Source organism: Sycon ciliatum, chromosome 5 (genome assembly GCF_964019385.1).
Source record: "Sycon ciliatum chromosome 5, ocSycCili1.1, whole genome shotgun sequence".
NCBI classification, from domain to species: domain Eukaryota; kingdom Metazoa; phylum Porifera; class Calcarea; order Leucosolenida; family Sycettidae; genus Sycon; species Sycon ciliatum.
In genome coordinates, this window is record NC_088647.1 from 35076297 (window position 1) to 35090722 (window position 14426).

General features: G+C 47.9%; 1 protein-coding gene across 1 annotated transcript; it reads left to right on the forward strand.

The window, feature by feature from the left end:
* Positions 1-5048: 5048 nt before the first annotated feature.
* Positions 5049-7241, forward strand: LOC135817039 (zinc finger MYM-type protein 1-like). Its single transcript, XM_065330140.1, has one exon. It carries the CDS (start codon positions 5049-5051, stop codon positions 7239-7241), a length of 2193 nt encoding a protein of 730 aa, XP_065186212.1.
* The last annotated feature ends 7185 nt before the right edge of the window (positions 7242-14426 follow it).

Here is a 14426-nt window from a genome sequence, read left to right on the forward strand (position 1 = left end):
CTCTCTCTCTCTCTCTCTCTCTCTCTGTCTGTTCCTCTCTCTGTCTGTCTCTCTGTCTCTGTCTCTCTCTGTCTCTCTCTCTTTCTCTGTCTCCCTCTCTTTCTCTCTTTCTCTCTCTCTCTCTCTCTCTCTCTCTCTCTCTCTCTCTCTCTCTCTCTCTCTCTCTCTCTCTCTCTCTCTCTCTCTCTCTCTCTCTCTCTCTCTCTCTCTCTCTCTCTCTCTCTATCTCTCTCTCTCTCTCTCTCTCTCTCTCTCTCTGTTTCTCTTTGTCTCTCTCTCTCTCTCTCTCTCTCTCTCTCTCTCTCTCTCTCTCTCTCTCTCTCTCTCTCTCTCTCTCTCTCTCTCTCTCTCTCTCTCTCTCTCTCTCTCTCTCTCTCTCTCTCTCTCTCTCTCTCTCTCTCTCTCTCTCTCTCTCTCTCTCTCTCTCTCTCTCTCTGTCCCTCTCTATCTGTCCCTCTCTATCTGTCTCTCTCTATCTGTCTCTCTCTCTCTGTCTCTCTCTCTCTCTCTCTCTCTCTCTCTCTCTCTCTCTCTCTCTCTCTCTCTCTCTCTCTCTCTCTCACTCTCACTCTGTCTCTCTTTCTCTATCTATCTCTCTGTCTCTCTCTTTCTCAATCTCTTTCTCCTTTTGGTCTCTCTGTCAAAATATATCTACACCCAAAACTTGATTTTTCACTCCCTCCACACTCATCTACTACTATGTTCATTGTCATTTAATCATCTTAGCCATCCTTTTTCATTTAATCTTCTGCATGCTCTGTGTCCATACTCCATAAAAGTCATGCTTTACGTCTTGTGTTGCAACCATTAATTTTTATCCGCTTTCTTCTGCTCGATTTTTTAAATAAAAGGGTGTTTGGCACTGACAACGGCTCTATTTCGTTGCTATTCACTTTTTAGATGAAAATTCTTTTATTACTGATTTTGAAAAATTGGATGCAGTGAATGGGATTTCGGTCTTTGACCACTTTGTGGTGGGTCTGATCTACTCACCTCCCACCGCTTAGGAGCTGCATCTGCGCCTTGATCCAAGAGGGTGGTGGCGTTCCTGCGGATGCGGAAAACTGGGCCTTTGGCCGAGTCTCACGCGAACCGTGAAATTTTTTTTTTTTTTTTTTTTTTTGAAAAATTATTGACGTTTCGGGCCAGTCACCCATCGTCAGAACAATGTACAAGGAGCGAATCAGGCCTTTTATAACGAAAGCAAGCGAGAGTGTGAGTAAAAACATACAATAGCCGTATGCAATTGAGTGTCTGAATTTGCATGTACAACCGACAAGGAGAAATGCGCTGAAAGAGCGGGTATGCAACAGCTCAGCAGATAAAGCGCAGGAAATGTGTGTGCGAAGGTGTATACCACGATCATTGTGTGTACAACCCTGTACAGACACAGCAAGATTTAGCAGTTTCACTGCGAGGGTGCTAGCGCCTTCAATGGCCATCCTAAGGAAATATTGATCCCCGGATGACGCTCTCGAATCTCGATGGACTCCCCAATTTTCCTTCTGTTCGTCTTTTATCGGTTGTACATGCAAATTCAGACATTCAATTGCATATGGCTATTGTGTGTGTTTTTTTACATGCGCGGAATATTGCAGAAAAGAGAGAAAAAACTGCGTTTTTCTGGAGACTTTTGATGTATTTCACAGCCAAACCAACCAGCAGCAGCTTGTGACTTTCAAAATCAACTTGCACTGTACATTTTGGAGCTTTCAATATTTTTGGACCAGGATTTCGCATAATTTCGGTTCAGAATTTATAGGGACAACAAGCTTCGCCCGTTACTTCGGTGGTGTTGCGGACATTCAATCTATATTACGCTCATTTCCCTTGCAGAATTATCACAGGGTTTGGAAGGATTTGCAGAATTAGCGCAGGATTTACTGTTTTCAGCTGCAGAATTCTGCATGGAATTTCTGATATTCTGCCGCGGAATTCACGGGGGACAGGTTAGTATGGTAGACTATAGCGTAACTTGTAGTTCCTTGGTCCTTTTTCTTGTCACTATTTTGCTGGGACTTTTAAAGAGACGTTTTTGAGAGGACATGTCATTGCTTTGGCAGATACTTGAAAGTGCTACGTCACAGCATAGCAACAATTTCAAAAATTCAAAAACTGGATCCACTTGGATCCAGTTTTTGTATGGATCCAAGCACATTTCAAGCGGTCTTACTCACAGCAAGATGATGTAACCGGTGAAATTGACTGGGTTGGCGAATGAGGGTAGGGTGGCGAAGAAAAAGTCACACCTGCATCCGACATGCGTGGGTTGCTATGCACCCACACACTGAGGCAATAGCAAAGTCACACCTTCGTGGATCCAAAATAGAAATCTGATGTCAAATTACTACTCCCTGACCGTTTTGACGTCATCACTTTCAAGCCCTCGTCCCTGGTCTATTGTTTGGGACTCAGTGACCCGCCATGCGCCAAGGCCCCATGACCCCGGTACGGTCCCCGTGACCAAACTCGAGCTACAAGTAGACACGCGGAGATCCAGAGTTGATCGAAATCTTTCTTGCACATTTTTTGTTGTTGCAGACTTCTGTCTGTGAAGGAAAAAAGTTTTGTTGATCGCGTGAATGCCTACAGTTGAGTCGTAATCTTTTGACGTGGATCCTGTGACCGTTCACAGAGAAAATCGCCGCTGTTTGTGACGGTCATCGGGATTCAAACTGGTGTGTGATTTTTTATGACTGCTCTTCGGGGATTTGTGACTGTTTGATTGGTCGCGGGGATCGTGATCGGACCTTCGAGATGTGACTGCCCACTGAGTCCTACATACCGGTATCTATTTCTTATGGGACGCAACCTCCACTGCAGCCACTTCATTACATGAAACCCCCTACATACACCATCCTCAAATCAAGTATATCTCAATCAAATTTTCGGCCAGGCTAAGGGTGATCCAGGTACCCGTCTGTTTAGCTGCTGGTCCGTTTGCAAACGAGTACTAGCACCCGGTAGTTGTAATGTTTTGGTACAGATTCTTCCCGTGTCCCTTCCTTGTCATGTGCACCATTTCTTTATGACAGAGTACAGTCAAGGTCAACGCATCCTTTGTCTTTTTTTAGCAAGCACACATTTCCTCCATACACCCATACAAGGGACATGTGCGCACCACGCACATCATGATGGTTGAGTTAATACAAGTCACCTTATCAACAAAGATGAAAGCCAATCAAAAACTCCGTTATTTGCTTGTGGCACTGACTATGTGTGGTGGGGGAGTGGGGCAATCGTAATCTCTCACTTCTGGTATTATGACTATCTGTGCTTCGTGAAGTGTATGGTGTAGTATCCCTGCCCGACCAATACGGAAGCAGTACGGAACTAATACGGAGCTTTATAATAATAGTACGAAGTAGTGGTTGCGACCTCGGCGATGATTTTGTAAGAAAGGTTTGCTCCCCACACCGGAGCTCGCGCTATTCCGCCGACTCAAGTGTCAAGTAAAGTCGGCGGAATAGCGCGAGCTCCGGTGTGGGGAGCAAACCTTTCTTTATAATAATAATAATAATAATAATACCACAGCACGCGTAATAATATAATTATGTGGGTATAATTATACGTTCCGCTTCTGTCCTATCGCCTATGATCAAATTCCATTATCAAGGTAATTATTAACACGGCGCACTGATGACCTGTGACGCCAGATCATGGATTGTCGGCCAGATTTCTCCATGTAAGCTTGTCCAGAGCGATGGCCCTCACATTCCCCAGCTGACTGCTGCGCTTCAAGTCGATGTTCCTCCTCTGTAAGTCGCTTGTGATACGCGTCGCAATGGATGTCCTTGGACGTCCACGCCCAGCCTTGGCATCTCCCGCAAAATAGCCCGTCAGCGCGATCCATGGCGGCGCATCCCTGTCCATACGGAGAATATGGCCGATTAGCTGCCATCTTCTCCTGTCCACGATGTCAGATAGTGGTTCCGTGTTGCACCTCTCATACAGCTCAGTATTTGACATCCTGGCTGGGTAGACTATGCCAATGAGCCGTCGGAGCTGCTTCCGGTGGAAAACGTTAAGCGATTCTGCTTGTGCTGCCGTGAGCCCCCATGCGCCGCAGTTATACAAAAGAACGGGCAGAACCAGGGCATTATACAGCAGGGCCGCCGGAACCGGTCCGGCTGGTCCGGCCATGGCCGGACCACTTTTCCCAGCTGGGTGGTCCACCTGATTCATGCAAAACCGGTGTAAAAAATTTTAGAGGGTCAGGACTTGGACTTGTGACAAGGATCGTTCAATGCACGACCTCACCTTCCACCAAAGCACTGCAGCATCGGTCTCTCCTCCATCCTATCGAAAAATACATACGCGAGTCAACATAATTGGAAACGAGCGAAAAGCACGAGATCGAGCGTCGATCCGGGTCGAGAGACATCTACGTGAATGCTGTACGAGGAAGCCGAAAAAATGATTGGTCTTTCGACAAAATGTGCGCACACGTAGATGTCTACACTGCATGCATGCATGTTAGAGATATCTACATACCGGTACACCCTAGCCCTGGCCGTATCAGGCCGTCAAGCGTAGCATACACGTACGTACACTGAGCTCACGATCTAATCGGGGTCCCGGGAGTCGGTTGAGGAGTCAATGAGGACAGGATGGAAGTCGATGTGAGGTCATACCATGTACATGTAGATCTAGTACTGTACTAGTAGTAGTAGATTCTACGCACCACCAAAACGATGCACGTCTTGACCCCAGATTTGGCTTGCCTTCGTGATCCGTGGTCAACTACTTTGGGATACTTGGGATCGTGTTTGGGCCGGAAGACTGGCCGTTGGCACGTGTAGCGTGTACACAGGCCTGCTGAGGGCAACGGAAACGTTACTTCTTGTATTGTAGGAGTAGTTTACAGCCGCGTGGGCAACTAACTTACTTCCTGTAGACTTTAGTTGATCTACGCGTATACGGTCTACAGGATCTAGGACTGCAATCATGTCATGACACTTGCTCGATACATCTGACTCCAGTCGTTCCAGCACTACGAGTGCGAGTAGTTGCAATTACAGTTCGTGTTCCGTTATCCTGATGGCGTTATGGCGTTGTCAAAACATGCCGGACCGAGCTTGAGTGCTCAGTTGGAGCGGGTTCTAGTTGTGGAGGACAAACCCTTTCAACCGCGTGACCTTACGTTCCCTCTTGTCGCATTTGGTGTGAAGAATGTTGTGTGCCGCTCCTTTCAGCCGAGTTGGTTCTCCTCTTGGGAATGGCTACATTGGGATTCAAAGAGCGAGCGTGCATTTTGCCATACCTGCTGCTTGGCTGTTTCGAAGAAACTTTTGATCGCTAGCTGTGCTGATGGTGCGTTTCTGACGAAGGGGTTCCAGAACTGGAAGGATGCGACAACAAGCTTCAGGAGGCACGAGTCGTCCGAGTGCCACCGCGAAGCTGTAGAACGATTGCTAACAGTACCTGCCACCACGAAAGACGTGGGTGAACTCTTGTCGTCCAAACTTGCGGAGGACAAAAGGGCTGCCCGGGAGTCCTTCCTGAAGATTCTGTCTGCTCTTCGATTCCTCGCTAGACAAGGACTTCCCATGCGTGGTGATGGTCCGCAGGAAGAAGATGGCAATTTCAGTCAGCTTCTAAAGCTCACCAGCTCCAGTGACCCAGCTTTTGCAGAGTGGTTGCAACGCAAAAGCAGCAAATACACTGGCCATGATATGCAAAATGAGATCCTGCAGGTCATGGCTCACAGGATCCTGCGTGGAATTATCGAGGAAATGCAGGGTCAGTTCTTCACAGTCATGGTGGACGAAACTACCGACTCTAGCACTATTGAGCAGATGACTGCCGTATTTCGTTGGGTGGATGACCAGCTGGAACCACACGAGGAATTTATTGGCATGTATGCGCTGGAGAAAGCCGATGCAGCCACGATTTTTGGCATGATCAAGGACGTGTGCACAAGACTTAACCTACCATTAGAGTTCTGCCGTGGACAATGTTATGACGGGGCATCTGTCATGAGAGGGCATCGAAATGGAGTCGCAGCACAGCTACTACAGATAAACCCCAGAGCGTTATACACTCATTGCTACGGGCATGCCTTAAATTTAGCTTGCCAGGATATGGTTCGAGACATCAAGTGTATCAAGGATTGTCTTAACACCGTGTTTGAGTTGTCAAAACTTCTGAAATATTCCGCGAAGCGCAATGCCACATATCAAAGGCTCAAGGATGACATGGCTCCTGACCAAGCAGGATTTCGAACGCTATGCCCCACAAGATGGACCACTCGCTCAGCCTCCCTCGCTAGCATTGTTAGCAACTACTCCGTCCTGCAAGCCAGCCTTACCGAGTTTGAGTCAATGGCTACGTATGATGCCGAGATGTCAGCTCGTGTCAGTGGAATTGCACACCAGTTCTCGCTGTTCAGTTTCCTATTTGGAGTTATGCTGGGACGCAAAATTCTTGGCCTTGCCGAGAACCTGAGCAAGACGTTGCAGAAGAAGGATATTTCTGCTGCGGAAGGTCAAGCAGCAGCAACCGTCACTCTGCGATCCCTGACAAGCCTTCGGAACGATACATCCTTTGACACGTTTTGGGCGGACGTTGTCAAAGTGCAGTCAGCCAATGACGTGGATGAGCCGGTTCTAGCGAGGAAGCGGAAGACACCAGCTCGCTTTGCTGTCGGCACCGGCCAGGGTCACTATCCTGAAAGCCCTGCTGACCATTACAAGCCCATCTACTTTGCCGCCATTGATACTGTGATGGCATGCATCAAAGAGCGATTTGATCAGCCAGGGTACAAAGTGTACAGCTGCCTGGAGGGAGTTGTCCTGAAGGCTGCCAATGGAGATGATTACAGTGCTGAGCTGGCACGGGTTGAGGACATGTACGCCACGGACATCAATGTTCCACTGTTGCAAACACAACTGCCGCTGCTCAAGTCCTTGTGCACAGGAGGTGGAAACATCTCAATTGGCACGATCAAGACAGCCCTCCTCAACCTTGGTAGAGGTAGGGAACTACTGTCGGAGATATTTGCCATCATGAAGCTTATCCTCGTCATGCCTGCAAGCAATGCCACCAGCGAGAGGTCATTTTCAGCTCTTCGACGACTGAAAACCTATCTCCGCACCACAATGGCCCAGGCTCGCCTTAATGCTTTGCTTCTGCTGCATGTCCACAAGGACAAAGCAGATTTGCTCAGCTTGCGGCAGTGTGGTGATGATTTCGTTGCCGCCAATGAGCATCGGTTAAACATCTTGGGAAAGTTTCAATAGACATAATGCTTTGCTTCTGCTGCATGTCCACAAGGACAAAGCAGATTTGCTCAGCTTGCGGCAGTGTGGTGATGATTTCGTTGCCGCCAATGAGCATCGGTTAAACATCTTTGGAAAGTTTCAATAGACATCTTTCCAGAACAATCCTGATTCCTAATTGTATATAGTTTCATCCGTCACATCTGTCTGTCTCTCTCACGAGATGCCAAATTGGCTCATATTTACGTAAATTTTCCGAATAATTTCCCAATTCTGATGCCTAATTGTTACTAATTGTATATAGTTCCATCCGTCACATCTGCCCATCTCTCTCACGAGATGCCCAAATTGGCTCATTTTCACTTAAATTCTCAAAAAATTTCCCGGGGGAGATCCCCCGGACCCCCCCTTGGACTTCGGCCGGACCACTCGCAAGCTCGTTCCTCCGGCCCTGTACAGGCGGATGCGCCTCTGCTCACTGACCTTCCCACGCCTCAGCCAGAGGCTATACATCCTGCCGTATGCACTCGAAGCGAGGTCTTTCCTCCGCTCCAGGTCCTCACTGTCGCCAATGAGGGACCCTAGCTGCCTGCTGGACCGCCAGGAGTCTGAAGTTGATGTCAGATGCAAGAATTCGGTCTTGGTCTCGTTTACTGTAAGGGACCAATCCCCGAGTTCTGCGCTAATGATGGGGAGGCTTCGCTTCAGCCACTCCTCACTGGTTGAGTACAATGTCACATCATCGGCGTAACCTGTTTCTCCGGGTATGTGACGGTCGGCGAAAGGGCGTTCGGGAAGGTTTGCTCTCACTTGGCGCAGTGCTGCCTCCAGGTAACAAATAAAAAGAACAGGGCTCAAGCCATCTCCCTGGGGGGTGCCGATGGTGCTGAGAAACGGATTGGCAGTTGCCTTTCCTACTTTCACTGATATTTGTGTGTGGAACAGTAGGTGCTGGATCATGCGCACTTCATCGGGGCCAGTCACTAATGCCATGACGTCTAACAGTTTGGTGCGATCGATCGTGTCGAACGCACGGGACATGTCAATCCCCAGCATGTGGCATTCCCAGTTGTATCGAGTCGCCTTGGCCGCAATCCATCGCTGTGTCCATACCACATCTGTTGTACTTCGGCCTTGTCTGAAGCCAGATTGAGTTGGACCAACATAACGAGCAACGTCCTTTGCGATTCGGCAGAGCACTACAAGGGAGAAAACTTTTCGGATGGTGTTCAGGAGGACAATGGGACGCAGGCTAGTCACGGGTCCTCTAGGTTTTTTTGGTTTTTGTAAAGGAATCAGTGTGCCAAGTCCGATGAACGATGACATGTCGGCACCCTCTGCTACGCTTTGGTTGATGATGTCTGCCGCTACGATGGATAGCTGTGATGTTCCATACTTCAGTAATTCTCCAGGGACTTTGTCCGGCCCACAAGCCTTTCCGTTTTTGAGTCGTTTCATCGCTGTTTCCACCTCCGCTGGAGACACTGCCACACTTAGCCGGTGAGGGACTGGCTTCTGGATAGCAGCTGATTGATCTCTACAGAATAGATCCTTGAAGTGCTCCGTGACGCGCTCTGCCTTCTGCTTATCTGAAGCCAAAATGTGGCCATCAGCAGAGCTGACCATGATACTGGATGGCTGAGATCCACTTTTCATGGCCGAAGCAGCAAGGAACATCTGTGCTGAGTCAGGTGCCTGCTCCCATGTATACTGTAGATCTGTTAGCGATTTTCTTCCGCATAGCGATTGATCCGGATAAAAGAGGGCCGGATAAGCGAGGTCTGACTGTATTGTGAAGCGGCCTTTATGATTGCGTTACACTTACAGTACGAACACTCGGAGTTAAAACCTACCAGACAGCCCTCTGCTGACTCTGTTATGTAACATATTAATTTTTATACTGTGATAAGTAAGCTCATGATTGCTTATCATCTCGATGCTAAAACGGCGCACTTGGTTGGCGCTGACGTGGCATAGCATGGAATCGGCTTGCACCAGGGAGCTACAGCGATGTTGTGCTTCATGAGCAAAGTCTGGTGATCTGGTCCAAACGATTGTCCGAGCGGTCATTGACCAGTGGCTACGATTCTAGAATCTGAACGCCTGTGTTGAAGACTTCCCGCAGTGGATCCCAACTGCGTTGCAGCCCGAAGAAGTACTGAAGTATGTGATTGCGGACGTTCTCATTGCTGTTCCACAATGACGTTGCATGGTGGGTGTTCCGACAGATCCACTTGCAGTGCTCTGCAGCATTCTAGCAGATGGCGGCTAGCAATCTTCAGCTGCCTGGTGATGTTGGTCACACTCGTATTGTTTAAGCAGTTTGGCGTCGTGCCAGCTTTGCCCTCAATCCGGGGAAAACGAATAAAACTCGCACGACCCGCTAGGGAACTGTTGCGCGCACGGCCACCGATCCAGAATGTTGCTGCAAAGATAAAGCCAGGACGATTTGTGTACATGGTCACTGGCAAGGGTGAGCCCAGTCTGCGCTGGAAAAGACGCTCCACGTGGGAACCTGTTACAATTATTTACTTGGCATGGGGTGAGGATTTCACCAAGTCAGTCAAGCACATTCCAGGGCAGAAGCTCATACCATTATTCCTGCCCAATTCTACCTGGACGACAGGCAGGAATAAGCTGCTGACGTTAGCATACCAACTGGAAAAAGATCAAGGCTGGTGTTTCGAGTTCTTGCTGTATTTCGATGAGGATGTGTATTTCTCACAACGTCTGGCATCACACCCAGAAACAGTGATAACAGATAAGTCCAGTGATGATGCTCAATTGCTCTGGCTACACAATCTTCTATTGCGTGATCGGCCTATGCGTGCCAGCGTGTCCTATAAGGACGTAGCAAGCCGGAAGTATCCATGGAACACAGCAGCGAGTCTAGAATGCATGCAGCAGTGCCACGTCGACCATTTGTTCATGGCATACCATCGTACTGCCACCTCATTTCTACTTCCCTACGACTCACGATTTGATGCTGACGACTGGTGGTCATCTGCGTACATATCCAATCTCTTTATGGCTGCTGTATTGCCAATGCATTGTGCATATTACCGAGAGATACTGATCCTCAATGATGCCAGACAGCAACATGGATATTACAAGGTAGGAGCGTATAGTGAGCTGTTCAATTCTGCTAAGCGCCATGTACAGAACTGTTTGGGCAGAGTGCATTACAATGGTTATAGGGTCAATGGCAGTCTGGAGAAGTTTTTCGTGTCCCTATTAGATGTAATGGTACCGCACGAGGTCAACATCCCTGATGACAAAGCTTGTATCAGGGGCCGTCCAGGAATAGATTATTTAAAACATGTAGGTGTGGAGGCACATCTATTTACATGTCCTGTGCTCTCTGACCGTCCCACATACATGTAATTGTTTACTCCCTGGCGTCAGCAATGTCGTTAGGTTGAGCACTCTTACCTTAGCGCGAAGCCTTGCCGCTCGCCTTGTGCAACGCTCACTGGTCTTGGAGCATTTCGAGCACTCTTGGCGGGGTTTGCAGCTCTTTATAAAAATGCTTTGCTTCACGGAAACGTATTTCATTGCGAAGAGCTGCCCTTCGGTCCTCTGAGCTGTGCTGATGAGCTCTAACAGAGCGAAACAGTTGCTGTCCACAGACTTGTGTAATTGTTTACTGTAATTAATTAAAAATTCGACGAGGAGACAATAATTTTAATATGGCAATAAGTAGGACGAGCATGTATTTACATGTATTTTTCCTTACCCTTTAGGTTGTTTCTTGCATCGTCTTCATCGCTTACATTGTTAATAAAGTAGTCCACATGTCGCTTCAGCTCGTCCTACTTATTGCCATATTGTAATTAATTACTTCACAAATTTTCAACTCGGATAGCCTCGGGTAGCCTGTCAGTTTTGTGCCATATTATCGCACTTTCTGACCGTTTATCATCTTGTTACAGTCGTATTAGGGAACGGCGGACTCTGCTCGAAAAGCATAAAATTTGGCAGAACCATACAAACCGTATGGCGGATAATTCCTCGAAGTCTGCTCCATTTCTTTATCCACATACCAAACATGCATGAAACTTACCAGAAAAGTACCGAATTCTGCCAATTTTTCTGCCGGCAAAATCCGCTGAACCCTAATAGTTACTGCATAACTCGTTCTCATGTGTTTCTTCTCTTTTTTCACAAATTTTCGGTGTACTTTTATTTTCGGTACTTTTGGTGCGTCTGTTTCATACCTAAAATTTCAATATACCAAAAAAAACACTAACACACATGAATAATCTAATAGTACTGAATAGGGAACTGCTTTTCTGTACCGAACATTTCTGTTCCCCTAACCTGGTCTGTTGCCCTCGTACCGAAAAGAGAAACTTTCTGGAATAATTTAATTCGAGTATTATGTTGTTGCGCCATGGCAGTACATGCTAGCTGTGACATGATCTACTTCAGTCCCAGTTCTTGCTGCGGTGGACTCTGCACTGGTACTGGTAGAACATTCCAATGTTGGTTTATACAATATTATAAAATGTACACAAAGTGTCTGTAGTCTTTGCTGCAAACAGTGCTCAATACATGTACCTCGAAAAGGGCAGAGCTTACCACATAGGGCAGAACAACAGACCAAAAAATCCTTCTCGTGACTCCGAGTTTCGTGTTTCAAAAAAAATCATCATCCGATGAGTGTCTGATGAGTGATTTTTTGAAACACGAAACTCGGAGTCATGAGAAGGATTTTTGGTCTCTGTTGTTCTGCCCTGTGTACATGTACATGTACATTGTATATGTGCATGTACGCGTATCGTGATAGCTACAGAACTGCCCATGCATGATACGTGAAGGACTAATAGAGCTAGAGCTGGAGAGGTTCTGCTACACGGAACTACGTGCTAAACTCCGTGTCAACTGCAGTGAAGTTTGACACGGAATTTTCGTACGTAACGTTGTACCGGTTCTGCTGTACGTACTATGCTCGAAGCATGCACGAACACCCCGGCACATACCGGTACATGTACTCTGTACGCTCACTTTTCACACCGAGTCCAGTCCGTGTGAAGCGCGTAGCATTCTGGACCTCCCTGGAGTCCAGCCTAGACGCATCAGTTCATGCACCAGGAAAGAAGGTTCTGGCAACTGTCATGCTGGGTGATTTCAACGTTGATATGAAAATGAAGCAGTCACCCATGGCCATACGAGTAACTGACTTGTTTAACAAATTTGGTATGACAAATTATGTGTCTTCACCAACACGTGCCACCACCCACGCCAGTCTGAACGCGCCTAGGGCGCGTTCAGACTGGCGTAAAAAACAAGCGGAATGTGAAAGTTGTCAAGGTGAATCGCTCACGTGACGTTCCCGCCAGCGTAAACATGGGAAAGGTTTCCCATGCCCACCACTGCACTCTGCAGGCCAGTGGAATGCAGATTCCGGCGGCACGCGGAGCGCTTTTGATACCCTTGCAGCACATGTTCCATCTTTTCCTTTTATTTCAGCCTCTACTCTTGCAGACTCTGACTGCATGCTTCTGAGTTTTGAGTTTTGACTTCTAGACTGCCAACTTCTCCCATCATGCCGAAATCTTTGCTCGACTCAGCAATGGAGAGGGAGTTCATGGAGCTGTACGTGGTGATTTTTCCGGGCCGCTCTGCAGGCAAAACGCTTACTGCGAACAAGAAGCATACTCTGATCGCGGAGCGGATGAATGCCACCCAAGCACCAAACACTCCGGACATAGTATTCTTTCCGTCGACAAGCACAAGCAAAAGCACAATGATCCAGTATCTCAACAGACTGAATAAGTGTATTTTGATATCCAACTCAAACTAGACTGAGTCAACTCAAATTTTTCAAATGTCGAAGCTTCACATAATTATGTGAAGCTTCGACATTTGAAAAATTTGAGTTGACTCATATAATGTACTGGGCATTCCAGCGGGATACACGTGCAGTGTGATTGCGATTCCCGGGATTACGCTGCAGCTTTCCGGCGGCTATTCACGCCAGTCTGAACGCGCCCTTACTGAGTCAATCATTGATCTCTTCCTATCAACTTCCCCGCTGACGGGACCTTGTGAGATAGCCTACCTAGACATTAGTGACCACTTTGCAGTACTTGGGAATCTCTCTGTGGCAGGGTTTGCACCAGGCCGTACTTCCAGCTACAGACCTACACGCCGCATCCATAAGATAAACTGGGACACCTTCAACAGCGATCTCAGTGCAGAGCAGGCCTCTCTGCTCGACATAGATGATGTCAACACCCTTGCATCATCTTTCATCGCCTCCATAGTGTCAACATTGGATAAGCATGCACCCTTGCAGATGAGGCGAAATCGGGATAGACGTCCCTGCCCGTGGGTAACAGATGAACTTGTGGCCTGCGTACGGGAGCGAGACAGACTCCATCGACTGCTCATGAAGAACCGCTGCAATGATGATCTCCGCAGTCAACACCGCACTGCTCGTGCAAAGGCCAGGAAGCTGGACAGGAGCCTGAAGAACACGTATTTCATCCAGCAGTGCCAGACTTCTGACCAACGTAAACTTTGGTCAGTCATCAATACTGTGGTTGGCCGGAAGAAACAATCGCACACTGCTCAAGTACCCATATCGGATCTTAGCAAGCTGTTTGGTGACGTTGTCCATGATCCCCAGCGGCCTCCTCAGCTCTGTTCTCCCTCTGGTCCAATGGCGGAAGGGGCATTTACCGACTTCAGTGTAGTGACAGTCGAGGATGTGGCAAGCAGTTTGAAATCTGTCAACCCTTTCAAGGCAACAGGCAGTGACCAAGTTCCAAGCATCATCCTGCAAAAGTGTTATCCAACCATTGCCCCCACACTTACACGCATCATCAATATATCCCTGTCCTCCGGTGAGTTCCCCCTGTCCTTCAAGTTGTCCCACGTCAGTCCGCTCTTCAAGAGTGGAAACCCAACTTTGCCAAAGAACTACCGCCCTGTGTCACTGCTCCCAGTTATCTCCCGCATCACAGAAGCATTTGTAAAAAATCAGATCACGCAGTACTTGGACTCCAAGCAACTTCTTCCGCCTACTCAGTTCGCCTACCGAAAGCTTCACTCCACAGAAGATGCCTTAACGTATGCTGTTGATCGATGGCAAATGGCACGGGCAGAGCGCAAGTATACCGGCATCGTGTTTGTCGACATGTCAAAGGCCTTTGACCGCGTCAGGCATGAGCGACTCGTTACCGAACTGTTTAAGCTAGG